At 39.2% G+C, this 20,696-nt stretch overlaps 1 protein-coding gene across 1 annotated transcript in view; it reads left to right on the top strand.

The window, feature by feature from the left end:
• Positions 1–20,696, top strand: part of LOC114646089 (ankyrin repeat domain-containing protein 35-like) — a 93,221-nt gene that overhangs the window by 46,561 nt on the left and 25,964 nt on the right. The window contains exons 8-9 of the mRNA XM_051922494.1: positions 1,970–2,151; positions 12,847–12,884. Of these exons, the coding sequence (XP_051778454.1) occupies positions 1,970–2,151; positions 12,847–12,884 (220 nt within the window). The remainder of the gene's footprint in view (positions 1–1,969; positions 2,152–12,846; positions 12,885–20,696) is intronic.

Below are 20,696 nucleotides of genomic sequence, written 5' to 3'. Positions count from 1 at the left end.
TATCATACTGAACTTGTTGTAGATTATATACCATACACCCTAATAAAATATGCTCTACTGTCTCTAATTGATTATATGATCTGCATACTCCAGACTGATGCTGTCCTGTCTTGAATAATGTATAATTTAATCTAGTGTGTCCAATTCTGAGGTGTGTTAATATAATTTTGTCTCTTCTCGTTTTGCCCCCTTTTGCCAAGGATACATCCTTGTATCCTATACATATGTCTTCCGTTACCATCAGTGTCCCACATTTTTGTCACATCATCAATTTTCAGTCTAAATTTACTTTTATTTTCTGATTTACTAAATGTTACATTTAGATCAATAAATGGTTGTTTAGTGGATTTTTTGCCAAATCATCAACTATTTCATTTCCTTTGACTCTTTAAGTGCTGGGATCCATAAAAAGCTAACACATAGACCCAGTACAATGCTTGATTCACTACTAGTAGCAAGTCTGGCCTTACTAATGAATTATCCTTTTAAATGGTCCATAAGACAGCAAAGGAATCAGAACTGATAAGTACCCTGTTTGGACATAGTTCTTCTATCTATTGTAGACCCAAAATAATGGCTTTCGGTCCAGTTGTAAATACTGACAAATAATCAGTCTTTTCTTTATACATACTTGTAATTCTGGGACACAAAAAGCCAATGCTGTCCAGTCAAGTTATCTTTGGATCTATCCATAAACATCCTTAACATCCCATAATAGTTCTGAATAATATATGTATATATTATCATCTTTTCAGACAGACCTTGACTGTTTGCAAGGTGTATGTCTATTTTATAAACAATTAAAATTTACATACATGTAACAGTGTCAATCACACATTTACTCTGGTTGGTTTGTTGGTTTACACCCAAATGATCTATACAAAATAAATGTCTATTTTTATACCTTCTAGTTGTTCTTATACTCTTAAGGTTTAGCCACGACTTTTGAAATTTCTGTGTACATAACAACTGTCCAGTCTTGTTGAATATAGGTCATCTGAATTATTAGTCATCCTTCAGTACATTTTTTGCATTACATTTTTGTCTCTGTTATTCACTTGACCTTTATCTAGTTTCCTGATATGCCTGAACAAGTTTCTGACATGTATTAACCATTTTAGCTATTTCTTTACAATGAATGCTATGTTATCCTTAAAATTATTCTTCCACACCATTCAGCACTGTGATTTGAAGGCATAAGGCAGAAGAGACCTACCCCGTTCCTCAACATATTTCTAGATATGGCCAGAGTAACCATAATCATTAAGTAATGCAAAAACAACTAATCAATTTGAGTTAATAGGGTTGTTCAATACAAATCAACAGAAAAATTCTGACAAAAGTCCTGATAGTATAAATTAATAACATTTTTAATGTATTATTTCCTCTTGTAATTATTATTATTCCTCTCTTAACTTTTGTAAACTTCATATTTTTATGAAAATAGTGAAGTTGCAACACTAAAATATATTGTATGACCAAACAGAAAGAAACACCGAGAGAATGGACAAATTCCATATAGACACTAACCATGCCAAAATCCAAACAGTCCTCTGGTGCTTTAAAAAGTAACAAAGCCAAAGTGTTGCCATAGATTTACAGTGCAACTCTCAGCTGTATGTACATCATATATTTATTGCATACACTTCATGAACATGTGTAAATTATGTTTCTTATGATTTTGTGTTCAAAATGGCAGGAACAATGCCTTAGTGGCTATTGAGCCTGGACTGTAACCAAAAAGTTTTCCACCCATGACATGAAAAATACATGTAAAATGTTGTAGAATAACTCAGCACTTAAAATGTACCCTGGGTCATTGTTCACAGTGCTATACAAAGCAAATAAAGTTTGCATCAGAAATTAACACAGTAGTTAATACCAGAAGTAGCAGATCACTATACTGGTTAGTATAGTAGCTACTGTTACTGCTACAGAGCAGATAATATGTGTGGCTTCTTTTTGGTAGGACAGCCCTAATCCTGGGATGCATGTCAGACTCTGTGCAGGCTGTGGCAGTGCTGCTTAGGCATGGAGCGGATTCTGAGGCTGTGGACAGCATGGGTCTTGATGCCGCTCACTATCTGAAGGTATCTGGAAGTGAAGAAATTGTCAGCTTGCTGCGGAAAGGACAACAAAAATTGCAAGCAGGTAACCAGACATGCTTAGATCGCTTTAAAGTACATTTACTTGAGTTTATAGGATTTATACAGCTGAAAGACTGAACACAATTTCTCTATTAGAAGTCAAAATAGTAATATACTACATGCACACAATATTGTAATACTGCTTGTCCATTATTTTACACAAGCTCCCATTCAGTTTTTATCATCTAATATACATTTGCACATATGGTGTACAGCACCTTTCTATAGAAATTGCATTGTAATACTGGCCATTTACTTTTTAAGCGTTCACTATATATCATGCTATGATTAATTGGTCGGCTATGTTGGAAGCGAAGTTTCTAATATTTATTTCATGTTTTACATATTTTAAATGATATGTGAAAAACTTTCAACATAATTCTAACAGTATTATAAGGCAAACAGTCACAGGACAAGAGATTTCCTTAATATACGGTAAATTAATTTTGTTCATAAAAAATTTGACAGTAATATCCAGTGCCTTATATCTCTTGCTACATAAAAGTCAATTTACTGTGTTAAATATACTAGAAGCAATATATTCAGTCACGGCAGCAGCTCACTTTCAAAGGTGAAAGAGAAGAGGTTGAAATTTTTGAGTATGAGCATAAATCTAGTATAATAAAATAATACAAATAAATAAAAAAATCCAATGTTAAATTAAGTCAAGCAAATCAAGTTGGAAAAGCATACAGATTAGGAACAGTAAACAATGTTTTAAGTGTTACAGAATGAAAGTTTGGTTGAATGCAGTTTCTTTTTATTTAGAATACTCCAACCTTGCTAAGCATTTAGAGGATATCAAGAATCTTCTTAACCTGTTTAGAAGATGATGTGTAGTTCAGATGAGAAAGAATGTCTTCAGAAACATTCAGTAGTTGTGTTTTCCATCTCTTTGATACAGATCTCACACAGGATCTAATTTCACCATGCATGGCACTCTTCAATTAAAATGTAATTTATCGTAATTTTGCTTTCTGTCTAAATGTTTCATGATTCAGTGGTTTTTATATGTACTGAAATTCATTATCCAACCTTCTACATCCTAACTACAGGGTCATGGGGGTCTGCTGGAGCCAATCCCAGCCAACACAGGGCGCAAGGCAGGAAACAAACCCCGGGCAGGGCGCCAGCCCACCGCAGGGCACGTACACACAAACACACACACCAAGCACACACTAGGGACAATTTAGGATCGCCAATGCACCTAACCTGCATGTCTTTGGACTGTGAGAGGAAACCGGAGCGCCCGGAGGAAACCCACACAGACACAGGAAGAACATGCAAACTCCACGCAGGGAGGACCCAGGAAGCGAACTCAGGTCTCCTAACTGCGAGGCAGCAGCGCTACCCACTGCGCCACCGTGCCTCACAATTTTGTATATGCACAAAGATTTTTTTTAAATTTGAACTTTTTATTAATTTTTATCAAAAATTGTACGTTGTATTAGTATTTTATGGACACCACCACTTTGTGTGTTACATCATGGCCACTGCCATATTATTTACAATTGTGTGGGCCATTGGTACCACATGACCATTTAAAATGGCAGTGTAATACCAAAATCAACCAAATCTCTGGACTGGCAATAAATCTTCACGGTGAGGGAATTAAGATCTTGCATGTTATTTTGAATACAACTATTAGTTAATATTTTGGTTTCTATTTTTTTTTCTGGCTTATGTTCAGCCCATCTCCACCCTGCCTGCACTCTCTTCTTCACTTCTCTTCCACAATCCCTGTTACTCTGTACTGTTGATCCCAGGTATTTAAACTAATCCACCTACACCAACTATACTCTCTGTATCTTGGCCATTTCTACGAGCTCCCTCTTATTTACACACATGTATTCTGTCTTGTTTCTACTGATCTTCATTGCTCTAATCTCTAGAGCATATCTCCACCTCTCCAGGGTCTCCTCAACCTGCTCACTACTCTTGCTACAGATCACAATGTCATCAGCAAACATCATAGTCCACGGGGACTCCTGTCTAATCTCATCTGTCAACCTGCCCATCACCATTGCAAATAAGAAAGGGCTCAGAGATGATCCCTGATGTAATCCCACCTCTGCCTTGAATGCATCCATCACTCCTACCAAAGACCTTACCACTGTCTCACTTCCCTTGTACATATCCTGTACAATTCTTACATACTTCTCTGCCACTCCAGACTTCCTCATACAATGCTGCAACTCTTCTCTTGGCACTCTGTCATATGTCGTCCCCAGTTCAGGCATAGTTAAACAATAGACCATTTAACCTTTTTCCATTTCCAAGCTCTATAAAGATATTTAGTCTTGTACATTTCTCACTATTATCCAGCCATGTTTTCCTCAGTCTTCCTCACCATTGAGAAGAGAACCATATGACAATGTCCAAAGGACAGCATACATAGTTCCGCTAGAGCATAGTGGGCTGTCATTGTATCTTTTTACCTTATAAAATATAAGAGGAACACCGAGATTCAGATAACCACCCTGGATCATCTGGTGTCTGTTCTTATTAAAGGCAAGTTAAGAAAAATGTGTAATTACACCAGTGACCATCATGTAATATTACATTTTGAAGGACTCAGGCCTTAAAACTTTGTAACCTTTATCTTGTCAAGTGAATTGGTCAGCACTTGATTAATAAAGTGAACTAAAAGCTGCTTATTAAGTGTTACTGCACATAGCTTACCCCACACTCCAATGTTTAAAATATCATTGAGACACAAGTAAGATGGCTGCCATTAGACAAAGTGTCCAAATCCAAAAGTGAGACATGGAGCACAAGGGACCTATCCACTAATTGTTTTCCTCTTTTATTTGATTATTAATAAATGAGGGTTGGAGAGTTACCTGGAAGCAAATAACCGTGAGAGATGCATGAAGTTGTATAGGTAGTCATTACTGGTCACACGCTGTCAGATGAACCACCTTTGGAAGGAAACCCGGACAGGACAAATTAAACTGACCCATTTTTCAACAAGTTTGGTACAGTATCCCTTTGCACGTTGACATCAGATCCTCAAACATACCCCATCCCAGTAATGAATGCCCCCAAATTCCTAACAGCCTTCCAATCTGCTAAATTTTTCACATCACACTAATACTCCACTAATGCTTGCTTTGAATATCCCTTCCTCCTCCTCACTCTAGGGATATACTGTACAGTACTGTCAAGGAAATAATGGCTGAGCAGGTAAAGAGAAAGGCATGGAGACTCAATACTGGCAGCACTGCAGGTCTAGATGATATTATTACTCAAGATGTGTACCTGCCAATTTACGTGGTGTTCTTCAGTACATAATCAGAGTCTCAGTATAGAAAAAGTCTAAATGCTGGGTTCCAGCTCTAAAAACAAGGTAAAGCCTGTGAACTGAATATAGACCACATGGCTCTGACATCATGAAAGCCATTGTACTGAACCACCTCAGTCTCCAGGTTAAAACAGCTTTAGATACCCTGTGGTTTGTTAAAATAAGCAAAATGGGGTGGATGACAACACAATCTGATTATTTTGTTGTAATTTCTAGAGTATTTAACATAATACAGCCCTTAAAGTTGTAAGATGAGCTAAGGTCCATGAAAGTTGGATGGCCTCTTACTGTTTTAGATTAATGGCTATTTTATATGCACTCCACAGTGAGTTTATTGAGCAGTGTATCAAAATGGGTTGGAAAGAATAAATAGGTGGTGTTAATTTATTCATTCATATGGGTTGGTGTCATAGTGGGGACAGCTTGGTGGTAAAAATACATGCAATATTGTTGAGAACCGAAGTGGCCCATTCAAGGTCAGACCGTGCTTTGTCACTACGTTCTGATTCACAAAGTAGAAACGGAGAACTGTTGGTACAGCATATTGGCCCACTTCAAGCTCTACGTACAAAAGAAGTCTTGAGTGACGGCATGCCTTAGTCAGTTTAAATGCTTCCACTGCTCACTAAAAGGGTCCCACATAGAGAAAAATAGAGAAGGTGGGTATTGTACATAATTCACAATATTATTTCTTTTCATCTGTTCTTATCTGCACAATATTTAAAACACTGAGTTTATTCCATGGGACATGTAAATGTTCAGCCTGTAAATATAATTCTACATATAATAAGTTAAAGGAAACTAAATTTCACTATATATTACTTTTTGATCTAAACTCTCAAAAAGATTTGTAATAGATCAAAGGATAACAGTTTAAAGCACTATATCAAATCTGACTGAAGTTATTAGGAACTGTTAAAGGATGAAATTATATTTATATCAAACATTTCCACTATTCCTAGTAACTACCTGTTCATATGGTATGTAATATCAAAAATTCATTGCTGCTTTAAATGTAATGTATTGATAATCAAATAGTGTATTCTTTCTATTTCCGGGACAAAACTTCAGCTAGGATTATAATTACAATTTAAAAAACTTCTGGTTTGAATTTAACAGAAGTCATTTACCTTGGTTAGAGGCCTCCTACACTGTTGTGGTCGGTAGCCCCTCTCTGGAATTTTTCAGTTTCATAAGTTTCCTTTAACTTGTGTTTTCTGGAGTAATAACGGTAATATAAGATATGTAGAATTGCTAAAAAACACACTGCTATGTTTTTAGCAATTTTTTTACAAAACATTTTAAAGGAAATATGTCTGTTCATTTGTAAAATGTTAAAAAAAATACAGGCTAAAGAAACAGTATAATGAATGTTATGCTCAAAAATATGCATTTGCTTTGCATAGTGTGAAGCATTGAACATTCAAGCTTCACATGCAGTACTTTCTTTAGCTATAAACAGTGAAAAGAATATATTGGTCAATACGGTTATTATCATCTTCTGTCCGACTTAGGAAAGCCAGCTTGGGAATAAGTGAAACCTTTGTACAGAGCTCTCTAATTATTCACTGGGGACTTCCAAATATGTGTATGCATTCAGCTGTAAAGATATCAAAGCAAATAAGACTAGAAAGAACTATGTTGTTCATCCAACCGTACAGAACTTTCGAAAGCTTTGTAGACATAAAGGAGACCTGAGAGACCGTTGTAAACGGGCCTACTACATTAAACATTGGCATTTAAACAGTCGAGGAACATGCCTCCCACAAAGAATAAGTCAGAAACAAATCAACAGAGTTCTGTGAAATTCAGAATTTGAAATATTTAAAATGGACAATTTTACTTCAGACTTTCTTCTGAAGCTGCTTTTCCTATTAATATGTAATTTGGAGCCAGAGACTACCCTGGTAGCTTTGGGCACAAGACAAAAACCAAAACTGCCTGAGGCCAGTCCTTTGCATGACGAATTTATGTACATCCCCCTCACTCAAGATTTGTTAATCTTTATTACATTTTTCCAATCAGAATCCCTTTTGTCACCTGGAATTTTTCTTAACTCTTTTTTTTTAATTTTGAATGTCAGAGAATCTCATGGGATTATTGTGTGCACGTTATGATTTGATTTGAAGATGTTTGTTTATTTAATGTTTTGTTTTGAAATAAATCCCATTGCCATTTTATTTTTTGTGGCCACTGCCATATTTTTCGCGGCACCCGTTGCTATGACACTATGACAGGTTGCTATGTAGTGTGTTCTAAAGGTGAGATTATGCGATGTCATTGGCCAGGCGATTAATAAACTAGCGCCACACACTTGACATGGTCCAAGACAGTGGATTTAATTTGTAAAAACTATGAGTTTAAAAGATCTTTAGAATAACAAACTTCTAGTAATGATTTAGACTTTGAATTTTGCTAGACATACATACATACATAATCAAACCATCCATCCATTTTCCAACCCGCTTAATCCGAACACAGGGTCACGGGGGTCTGCTTGAGCCAATCCCAGCCAACACAGGGCACAAGGCAGGGAACCAATCCACACACACACACACACAAACACCCACACACCAAGCACACACTAGGGCCAATTTAGAATCGCCAATCCACCTAACCTGCATGTCTTTGGACTGTGGGAGGAAACCGGAGCACCCGGAGGAAACCCACACAGACACGGGGAGAACATGCAAACTCCACGCAGGGAGGACCTGGGAAGCGAACCCAGGTCTCCTTACTGTGAGGCAGCAGCGCTACCACTGTGCCACCGTGCCGCCCCACATAATCAAACCTACTAACCAAATTCAGGGTCATGTAAATTTTCTCTAGATAAACAGCAGTTGGTGAAAATTCACATAGGCTTTTACGTAGAATGCTGTAAGACTTGAAATCAGGATGCTATAAGAATTTGAACATTGTGAAAACATCACATTACAAAAAGTGCTTAGAAAAACTATATGGAATACTATAGTATACCTGTTTTGACTAAATACAGAGAAGTAAAATGCTCTAGAGATGTGCAATATGTGACGTTGGATACTGTTGCCTACGAATCAAGGCATACATTGTTATACGGAAAATTTTTTGCTTGCAATTAGGGAAAGTTAACATTATAATAATGATAGAAAATACTGTACAGTGCTGGCAGTGCAATTGCTTTGTATGGAAATGACATGACATACACGTGCCTCATTTTCTATGCCTGGTTACATCTGCTATGTCTCATTTTCTGGTTGGGATATCTGACCTCTATTGTAACCCTATGGGACCGCAGAAGTAGTTGTCCAAATGGATGTTATGTGGCACACTGCTGTATATATATGAAAATATCTTTGCTTTAATTATCTTTCTGTGTTGCTTAGCCTCATGTTATGGTGGTTATTATTCATACCAGTGCAGAAAAAAAAATCAACAAAGGAAATTTTAATCTGTTCCAGCTATTTAAAGTGTTTCTTGTTGTGGCACAAACAGTTAAAAGAAGTTTTACATTGTTAAGTCTGTTATTAACAAGAACTTCTAGATAACTCAGCCAACCAATTAATTAATTAAGGGCGGCATGGTGGCACAGTGGGTAGCGCTGCTGCCTTGCAGTTAGGAGACCCGGGTTCGCTTCCCAGGTCCTCCCTGCGTGGAGTTTGCATGTTCTCCCTGTGTCTGCGTGGCTTTCCTCCAGATGCTCCGGTTTCCTCCCACAGTCCAAAGACATGCAGGTTAGGTGCATTGGCGATCCGAAATTGTCCCTACTGTGTGCTTGGTGTGTGGGTGTGTGTGCCCTGCGGTGGGCTGGCACCCTGCCCGGGGTTTGTTTCCTGCCTTGCGCCCTGTGTTGGCTGGGATTGGTTCCAGCAGACCCCCATGACCCTGTAGTTAGGATATAGCGGCTTGGATGATGGATGGATGGATGAATTCATTAAAAATAGGCTCCATCCACACTGATGTTTATAGAAATGCCAGAGAAAACAGTGTTATACCGCAATGGTGGATGAAATGTGAGAATTTAGTACTTCACATAATACTAAGGAATGTTCAGGGTTTAGTTACTGCAGAAGAACAACTATTGGAGGATGGCATAGAAAATACATAACCATTTACTTAGCAAGGCCCCTTGTAGACATATTGGAGAAGACAGACTATCTGGGGATTGCCAACATCTTTAAATAGCAGGAACTCAAGTTTACAGTAGGCCATCTCCCAGTCTTTCAGAAAACAGTCCTAACCTAGGACATAACCCAGAGATGGGATTTAAAGCTACCCTGAGCACAGAGACTATTTGGAGGTGCAAGGTGAAATAGACAAGAATTTAACTTGGGGAAGGAGAATGGGCAGGGGTTTGTAATGAAAAGATATGGGAGTTACAGAAGGAGTGCTTTGTGGTACAAAGGTGGGGAGGCATATAGTAGGAAGACCCAGAGCATGAATAAAGGTGTTTTACCATTTGTTCATTTATTAGATTTTGCTTATTCTACTTTTCCTCCCCCTCTCAGCATGCTTTATTTTCCACATTTTGTAAAGCAAGATTGTAGACTATATGATGGACTAGAGTGCTGCCTTATTTCTGGGTTCATAAAATTAATGATCAGTACCTTTGTGTTATTTATTACTATTTGTGCTACTAATATTTGATTTCTGTTTTTACTTCTGTTCTCCTCACTTAGAAAGTGTAGGGTGCTAAAATTGTCTTGTGTCTTGTGCCAGTATGCTCTATGTATTACTGGTAATTATAAATTTCCTTAATGAAAGACAGGCATGTTATCTACAGATGAATTATGCTTTTAACTTTTTGCTGTAGATGTTTATACTAGTTTCTTGCAGTCCTGAATTGGATAAGAGGAAAAAATGGATGGACATACCACAAAAGAGATAAAGTGATGTGAAATGATAAGGGGGGAGTGAAATACTTCTGCATCTCCTATTTAATTTAGCTGTTCTTGTTTATTATTATTTTTGGTAATATTTAATTTTTTATACAAGTGTTTAAATTCCTTTTATAGGGTCATTTGTATTTTATTATACTCTGCTATGATGAATTTAATGGAAATTGTCAATATTAAGTATAGTCAGAAATGCTCATAAATTGTTTTAATTTGATAAGAAGGTTGAAATAGAGATTTGACAGCCATTGCAGTTGTTAACATCCAACTTGGCCAAACAGCATGCAATGAAAATGATTACTTTTAACACATATTTACGCAGTGGGTAGCACTGCTGCCTTGCAGTTGGGAGACCTGGGGACCTGGGTTCGCTTCCTGGGTCCTCCCTGCGTGGAGTTTGCATGTTCTCCCCGTGTCTGCGTGGGTTTCCTCCCCCAGTCCAAAGACATGCAGGTTAGGTGGATTGGCGATTCTAAATTGGCCCTAGTGTGTGCTTGGTGTGTGGGTGTGTGTGTCCTGTGGTGGGTTGGCACCCTGCCCGGGATTGGTTCCTGCCTTGTGCCCTGTGTTGGCTGGGATTGGCTCCAGCAGACCCCTGTGACCCTGTGTTCGGATTCAGCGGGTTAGATAATGGATGGATGGACATATTTACTCATTATTTAAGGATAATGTTTCTAGCAGCAGATTGTCTTTCTGTGCTATGCAGTGTCAGGTATTCCTGAAGTAGATATATAAATTGGTGTTTTTGCAGTATCACAGAGGATTTCTAATAATAAAGGTCCTTCTCTTTACGTATACATGAATGACAAACTCTGACTGGGAATTCCTAGTATTACTGCCAAGCCAATACAAACTGTTAGAGGTTTTCAAGTGAAAGTGTGATAATAATTTCAAAACTAGGCAGCAAAGTACTTAGCACTACTGTGTCACAGCCTCCAAGCTTGGAGTTCTGTATGGTCTATATGTTCTTTCTGTGTCGAACTGGGCTCTGTCCCATACATGTATATTAAAGAAGTGTAGGTTAGGATACTTGAAGTCTCTACATTGTAACAATAGGTCTATGATGGATTTCAGTCATCCAGATCATGAGATATTTTGTAATAATTCAAAGAAGTAATTCAAAAGTAACTGGACTTGTTGTATGTTTTGTTTACCACTCATTTCAGAGTCTTTATCAGCTCAAATGAATTGTGGGAAATTCCATATTTCCATGGTATTTAAAGCTCAGTGGGTAAATGAACAAGTGACATTTGTTGAGATTAACTGTCCTTGGTGAAACTGGCCCAAGATTATTTCAACTCTGTACTAGATAAATTGATTCAGAGAATGGGTACATGAATGGAAAATGAAGAACAATGCTTTCTGTAAGAATGTCATCTCCTTTAAACCCAGAACCTTTTGTGAAAGGCACCAAAACATATGATTTCTTTATTTTTTAACATGTGTATATGCCTGATGGCGTATCCCTTTTCCACTCTTATACTAGCAGCATCTTAAACTGTGTCTTACCAGTCTATTTATTATTTCTCCATGTTAGAGTCTCCATGTCAGGTCATTTAGACATAAGTAGACTTGCAATGGATTGCTCTGTATAACCCAAGGATTACTTAAGCAATTAAATTGTGCTGCATGCCAATTGCTAAAAACTGTCATTGTCCTTCCATTCTTTTCTTTTTTTTTTAAGTGTACACTGGCTTTCTACTTGGGACTTTCAAAACATTTTAGGTACCCAGCTTTTGAAAATAAAGATTATTCTTTACAGGTTTTATTGTAAAACTAAACAGCTTTAAAACACACTTGTAATATTGTGTAGGTTTATTCTTTCTTCACATTAAACTCACTAGTGTTTAGTGAGTGTTACTCTGGTTACAAACTGAGCATTTCAGGGAAGATCTCCCAACAACTGTCTCTAGCTCCTCCTAGAGAATCTACAGGTACTGTTAGCCACTTTCAAAAATATAATATATTGAAGCATGTCCCTGGTCTGTTTCTGGGTGTTCTGATCATGAGACATTCCTGATTCATCTCCATTGTGAAACACACTAATTTGGGCATTTTTACTAGATGCCCAAAGTAGCTCCACAAGCTTCTCTCCATTAGGACAAAGAATAGAGACTATTGTAATCTCTTTTCTAGTGCTCTGGCATAGGATTACTGAACAAATCTGACAGGAGTGATCCCCTGGTGAAGCAGTTGTATTTTTAACAGAATTTTGTTTTGTATTCAATGATGTGAAAAGCTTAAATGTAATTTTATCATCATCACTACATTATTTTGGGAATAAAAAAGCACAATATAAAAATCACAATGATATACTGCAGTAGGTATAATTAAGCATTTATTACACCATGAAGGTGAAAATTTCAATTGCTTATAACATTATCTCAACTTCTAACCAATTGTGAAGTGTTATACTGTATATGATGTCCAAATCAAATAAAGTTTCAATCAAGTTGCAATTTTAGAGATACTTTTTATACAAAACTTGACAACTAAATATTTTTTTTTTATTTCCTTGTAACAGCAGGGAGTTCTGATGAAGAGTCCTCACATCTGTCACAGGTAAATCATTAGTCTTTATTATTTTTTAGAAGAAACAAACAAATAAATGCCAAAGATTTAATGATCAATGTGTAGTTTAATAGAGTTAATTTCTTTCTATTTGGGGCTGAACAGTTAATCAAGTAAAGTATACTTCAACTTTACATCAAATTAGTAGGTTAAAAAAGAAGAAAGGATGAAGGAATTGACAGGATTGAATCAGCTGCAGCTGCATTTCTTGAAAATGTATTTATTTTTTTTTACCTTACAGCCTAATGCTTTCCCAAAAACACACACACATATACATATATAATATTATATGGCATTCACGGACATCTAACCTAGCAGCTGTTGGAATGCTTTTGGCAAGCACACTTCACGTGCTCCTAGCACTTAAAACAATGACAAGCGACAACCAGAACATGCAGCTTGCCAGCAGCATCTCCTTAGCTTGCATACAGCTCCCCCCTCTCAACGAGAGAGGTGGAGATGCAATGTGGCAAAAGGACAGCTGCTGTAGAGGCTTTGAAATGATCGACGCGCAGCGCGACAAACAGAGCAGGCGGCTTGCCAGCAGCAGCACCAGAAAGACAGCAGATGATCCGACAGCATCTCCTTAGCGTGTTGTTCAGCCACCCCCCCACCCCCCCCCCCTTCACAACACGAGCAGCGTATGTCCTGCAAGAAAGAGATTTAACCACGCCTGGGGCTGGAAATAATGGACAAGTATTGTTTTTACAAAAGTTTTAAAGTAAAAGTGAAAATAATGCATATGTAACAATTCACATGAAAATAACAGTCTCTTTAAATTGTATATCTGGTAAACCAAACCCAGGGGTGGATGAGCAAAGTGAGCAGGTGGCAGAGCCCCCTATATATATATATATATATATATATATATATATATTTTTTTTTTTTTTTTTTTCAAAAAATGGCGGCGCGCTTAGACACTGCGGCTGTGTGCTCTCCGACTCAGATTGTGTTTTTTCCACCCTGCCTGGATAAATACACGTATAGCCGGCAGGATATTTTATCTATCGGTTTACGGAGCGAGAGTTGCTCGAACTGGACGAGTGGCAGCTGCGGATTGCAACGGAAAAGATCATCAGGGACTGCTGCATATTGCTGATCACGGAGACGTGGCTTAATCCACTCATACCGGACACGGCGATCGAGATAGCAGGCCACACAGCACACCGGCAAGACAGGACAGAGCAATCCGGTAAGAAGAGAGGAGGGGGGCTGTGCATTTATGTGAACAATAGCTGGTGCACAAATTCCACCATAGTCACCAGACACTGCTCTCCAGACGTGGAGTTTATGACAATTAAATGCAGACCCATATACCTCCCCCGTGAATTCAATGCTATACTGCTAACTGCTGTGTACATAGCACCTGATGCTAATGCTAACTCGGCTCTGGGGCTTTTGCATGACACCATCAGCAGTAAACAGAGCAAGTATCCTGAGGCTGTTCACATCATTTCTGGGGACTTTAATCATGTAGATCTGAAAGCAGTTCTCCCTCAATTCCATCAACACATAAAGTGTGCAACCAGGGGAGTAAAAACACTGGACAAGTTGTACACAAACATCAGACAGGCCTATAGGGCTAAACCCCTAGCACACCTTGGCCAGTCTGATCATACATCTCTGCTTCTAATCCCTGCATATACTCCCCTCAGGAAACAAGCTCCCATTATGACCAGGACTGTTACCATATGGCCCGAGGAGGCCTCCCAACAGTTGCAGGACTGCTTCTAGAGAACCGATTGGGAGGTTTTCTATCACCAAGACTTGGAGTACCACACTACTGCAGTCCTGGATTACATCAGGTTCTGCACGGACAACGTCACCAGGGACAGACGCATAAGGATTTATCCTAACAGGAAGCCCTGGATGACGAGGGATGTCCAGAGTCTGCTGAAAGCTAGGAATACTGCTTTCAGGTCTGGGGATGGGGCTCTTTACAGTGTAGCCAGAGCGAACCTGAAGAGAGGCATCCGAGAGGCCAAGGCAGCATACAGAAGGAGGATAGAAGATCATCTGAGGAGTAACAACACCAGGCAGGTGTGGCAGGGTGTCCAGCACATCACCGGCTACAAATCCAGCAACTCCTTGGCTGCTGAGGGAGATGCTTCTCTGGCAGAGGAGCTGAACATCTTCTTTGCCCGCTTTGAGGCGACACCAACAGCAGCTCCATCACAACAGCCTGTTCACAACAGCAATTTACTCACAGTGGAAGTGTGTGAGGTGAGGCGGGTGATGAGGAAAGTGAACCCGAGGAAGGCGGCAGGACCCGACGGTGTGGCTGGACGGGTGCTGAAAGACTGTGCAGATCAACTGGCCGGAATCTTCACCAGGATTTTCAACCAGTCCCTGTCCCAGGCCACTGTCCCATCCTGCCTCAAGTCCTCAATCATTGTTCCGCTGCCAAAAAAATCCAACATGAACAGTCTGAATGATTTCCGCCCAGTGGCACTCACATCTGTCATCATGAAGTGCTTTGAGAAACTGGTGCGGAGTCATATCATCGCCTGCCTGCCAGCAGACCTGGACCCATTTCAGTTTGCTTACAAAGCAAAGAGATCCACGGAGGATGCTGTGGCCACAGCCCTTCATGCTGCCTTGACCCACCTGGAGCAGCAGGGGAGTTACGCCAGACTGCTCTTTGTAGACTTCAGCTCGGCGTTTAACACCATCCTCCCACAACGACTGGTGTCCAAACTGGCAGATCTGGGACTTCCATCACTCACCTGCAGTTGGATACTGGACTTCCTGTCGGGTCGCTCCCAGAGGGTCAGGCTGGGTCTCCACACATCCACTGCTCTCAGCCTCAACACCGGGACGCCGCAGGGTTGTGTGCTCAGCCCGCTCCTCTACACCCTCTACACATATGACTGTGTCCCCACTCACCATAGCAACAAGATTATAAAGTTTGCGGATGACACGATGGTGGTCGGACTCATCTCGGGCAAGGAGGGTGAGCTAGCATACAGGGACGAGGTGGAGCGACTGTCAGAGTGGTGCACAGTCAATAACCTGCTCCTCAACAACAAAAAAACAAAGGAGCTTGTTATTGACTTTAGGAAAAACAAAACTGACATCCAGCCACTCACCATTGGCGGGGCATGTGTGGAGAGGGTCCCGGTGTTCAGGTTTCTGGGTATGGAGCTGGAGGATGACCTGACCTGGAGTGCCAACACCAAGGAGCTGCTAAAGAAGGCACAGCAGAGACTGTATTTTCTGAGAATTCTCAGAAAGAACCACCTCCCAAAAAATCTTCTCCTTGCTTTTTATCATTGTTCCATTGAGAGTGTGCTCACGTATGGACTGTGTGTGTGGTACGGCAGTTGCACTTCCTCAGAAAAGAAAGCGCTACACAGGGTCGTCAGGATAGCGGAGAGAACAATTGGTTGTACCCTCCCCACTCTGGAACAAATCTACACCTCCCGAAGCCGCAAAAAAAGCAATAGACATTTCGCAGGACTCATCACATCACATCCCGGTCATTGCCTCTTCCAGCTTTTGCCATCGGGCAAGAGATACAGAGCTATGAAAACTAGGACAAACCGCCTTAAAAACAGCTTTTATCCGAAAGCAATCATGGCCCTGAACTCAAAATAAAACTGCTCTATATTATTCTTCCAATGTGCAATATATACCTTAGGTCAACAAGTGCAATTTGTATATTTATTACTATTCGGTTTGTTATTATATTCTGTCTTTTTGTCATTTTAACCCTTATTCCTCACACTGAGTTGATTGCACCTTCAATTTCGTTGTTCCTTTTTTTTGACCATCAGCTATAAACTTGACTTCTAATTTGTCTCTGGATGTTTTAATTTGAAAAGGGCATTGATACAGCTGATATAGCATACCATTTTCCCATTACAAGTTAAAACATTTGTATACATATGTGTGCGTGTATCCAATAAAAAAACAATGTGTAAATATGTAACTGTAACAAAAAAATCCTAATTTATGTCTGCATAGCAAATTCAAGAATAAATTGCATTGTTCAAATAATTTTAACCTATTTGTTGTGAACTACAGTAAAACACAATCTCCCTTGACAGACCCTTGAGGTCTTTAAACTTCTCATCAACAGTAAGGACAATTTTAACAATAGTAGTAGTATTATCACATGTACAGAATACAGTAAACTTCTTATATGCATGTCTGACCAACATGCTACATATCATTACTCTATGGCACCGTGCTGAACAAGAATGAATTAAAAGATCCTTTTATATGATATGCATATGCAGCATAAACATCACGTTGACATCAACTTTCAAAAAAAAAAAATATATATATTATATATATATATATATATATATATATATATATATATATATATATATATATATATATATATATAGTTTAATTAATATAGTTTAAATTCAGTCAGTCAGTTTCCAACCCGCTGTATCCTAATACAGGGTCACGGGGATCTGCGGGAGCCAATCTCAGCCAACACAGGGTGCAAGGCAGGAAGAAATCCTGGGCAGGGCGCCAGCCCACCGCAGAGTTTAAATTCAGTATGTCTATATTTTGTAATTTATTTTATTTTAGAATTTTTTTAAACTTTTGTTTCAAAAAAGTTTAAAACTATTTACTATACTATTTAAATATACGGTCAAATGTGTACAGCACCTGTTATTTCTCTATACCTCAAAAAATGCCATTTGAGCTCAAAATATATTAAAATAGAAAATCTGTTAACCAAATGTTTCACAAAATCAGGCAGAACAATGAAAAGAATCTCAAAAACATAACTCCTTACCAAGAACTCTTTGTCATCTCCTGTCTTTCTGAACTGCTGGCCTTTCTTCTTCCCAGCCCTTGAGCACTGCACCAATTCAGTCTCAAAATTCAGAATAAATAAACTATTTTTAATAGGAAGCCTTTAATCCCCAGATGTGAAGCCTCGTGCCTGGCAGCCATGGCCCCAAATTCCTATTGGAAAATCTCATAGTTCATAAACCATGGGTATGCTGGAGAGAATGTGACAGTCACATTTGGTGGTAGTGGTGGGAGAAGCCAGAGGTAATGAGGAATGAAGAAAGGATGGGTAATGGCAAGAAAAACTGGTGTCGGACTGCTCTTATAAACCCATGCACCCAATCCCGAAGAACTGAGTTATTTGAATTTTTGAACTTTTAATAGACTAGGGGGCTTTGCCCCCTGCTTGCCAACCCCCATTTCTGTTTTTCCGGATACACACTTTTAAGATTTTTTTTTCCTTGAATCGTTGCTATTTCATTAGTTTCACTTTTATTTCAGAACTTCTGTAAAAACAATATTTGGAATCTTTCGAGTCCCAACATGCTAAATCTTTTTAATGAGGTCAGTGAGACATGTGTTTAATGACTTTGTACCATACTTCAGGATAGGTTTCTCTGTTTTGAATTTCAGCACAGACAATACAATCTACATTATCAGCAGTTAATAATTTTTTTTGCAAAGTAACCAATAAATGCATGTGAGGTAAACTCCGTTTTTGAAATTTTCTTGACTTAAACTTCAAAGCCTTACAATATTTACATAGTTCTGAGATATCACCTATGTGCATATATTCGATCTCTATTCGCCTTTTTGTTATTTCTCCTAGTAATAATTTCTCTTTCTTTGCGCTAATGTGATGTTTACTTTCTTTTTTTTTAACCCTGTCGTTTTTTTCTGCTTTCACCCTGCCCGGGATTGGTTCCTGCCTTGTGCCCTGTGTTGGCTGGGATTGGCTCCAGCAGACCCCCCGTGACCCTGTGTTCAGATTCAGCGGGTTGGAAAATGGATGGAGGGATATTCTGTATCTTGCTCTGCATGTGTTTCACACCTACGTTTTTTTTGAGGATTTTGAATTCCAGTTTTCATTATCTCTAACCTGCTCTGCATGTGTTTGGCCCCCTTTGTTTCTGACCTCGCTTTATCCTGCTTTTTTTTAATGACACCTGGTCTGTGGTGATTTTTTTCCCTTTTTCGAGCAATAATTTCCATTTGTTTGCACTCCTGCGATCTTTACTTTCTTTTTTTTATACTTTCTAATTTTCCTACTTTCATATTCTTTAACTTTCTCCACATGTGTATCGTGCCAACTATTTTTTTTTTAGCCTTTCGAAATTCCACTGCTTTCATAATCTCTAACCCGCCCTGCATGTGTATAGCGCCAACGTCCTGATTGGACGGGCTTTTTTTTCAATTCCACTTGTTCTGGGCTGATAATTACTTTCCTTATTTTCTGAATTTGCACCTAGATTATTCTTTTTCTTTTTTGTCTCTCCAACGCTTTTGATTCTCTTTTCTCCGCACTGCTTTCTTCTTTGCTTTGTTGTCTACGTTTCATTTATAATGTATTGTCCTCATACGCTCTATATGCGCTGAGAGCCCTGGATCTGTGTGTGCTCAAAGCCAAACCACGACTGAGTGTGTTAGTCCCCGTGCTGTTATTTGGTTATAAGTAGGGCATGTCTTGCAAAAATGTCATGTTCTACGTCATCGCGAGACAGTCCTGGGTCAATCTCTTGGCACAAAGTCTCATGTTTGGCCATGGAGCGTCTCGTGGGGATCTTAATCTCTCTAGTCTCACGGGTCTTTTAAGTGTCTTCCGTGATCTTAACATGAAGATCACGTATCGTAGCCATATTGTTTCTCTACAGGATGTTTTTTATACTAGAGAGAATATTTGTTGAGTGTTAAAGGTTCTTATTCTTTTAAGGTTCTGTTTTTACATATTCTTGGAGTTGGTTTTATTGTGGGTTTTATATGTGTTTTTAGTGATTTTAGATAGATAGATAGATAGATAGATAGATAGATAGATAGATAGATAGATAGATAGATAGATAGATAGATAGATAGATAGATAGATAGATAGATAGATAGATAGATAGATAGATAGATAGATAGATAGATACTTTATTAATCCATAAGGGGAAATTCACATACTCCAGCAGCAGCATACTGATAAATACAATATTAATTAAAGAGTGATAAAAACACAGTGCAAGTTAAAAAGTACAAGGTGGAGAGTGCGAGGCAGGTATAACAGTCAATAACTTTGTATAATGTTAAATGTTAACATTTACCCCACCGGGTGGAACTGAAGAATCACATAGTGTGGGGGAGGAACGATCTCCTCAGTCTGTCAGTGGAGCAGGACAGTGACAGCAGTCTGTCGCTGAAGCTGCTCCTCTGTCTGGAGATGATACTGTTCAGTGGATGCAGTGGATTCTCCATGATTGACAGGAGCCTGTTCAGTTCCCTTCGCTCCGCCACAGATATCAAACTGTCCAGCTCCGTGCCTACAATACAGCCTGCCTCCTCACTAGTTTGTCCAGGCGTGAGGTGTCCCTCATTTTTATGCTGCCTCCCTAGCACACCACTGCGTAGAAGTGGGCGCTCGCCACAACCGTTTGATAGAACATCTGCAGCATCTTATTGCAGATGTTGAAAGACACCAGCCTTCTAAGGAAGTATAGTCGGCTCTGTCCTCTCTTGCACAGAGAATCAGTATTGGCAGTCCAGTCCAATTTATCATCCAGCTGCACTCCCAGGTATTTATAGGTCTGTACCCTCTGCACACAGTCACCTCTGATAATCATGGGGTCCATGAGGGGCCTGGGCCTCCTAAAATCCACCACCAGCTCTTTGGTTTTGCTGGTGTCCAGTTGTAGGTGGTTTGAGTCGCACCATTTAACAAAGTCCTTGATTAGGTTCCTATACTCCTCCTCCTGCCCACTCCTGATGCAGCCCACAATAGCAGTGTCATCTGTGAACTTTTGCACATGGCAGGACTCCGAGTTGTATTGGAAGTCCGATGTATATAGGCTGAAC

This window comes from Erpetoichthys calabaricus, chromosome 2 (assembly GCF_900747795.2).
Source record: "Erpetoichthys calabaricus chromosome 2, fErpCal1.3, whole genome shotgun sequence".
Classification (NCBI taxonomy): Eukaryota; Metazoa; Chordata; class Cladistia; order Polypteriformes; family Polypteridae; genus Erpetoichthys; species Erpetoichthys calabaricus.
This window is presented reverse-complemented; position numbering and strand designations above follow the sequence as displayed.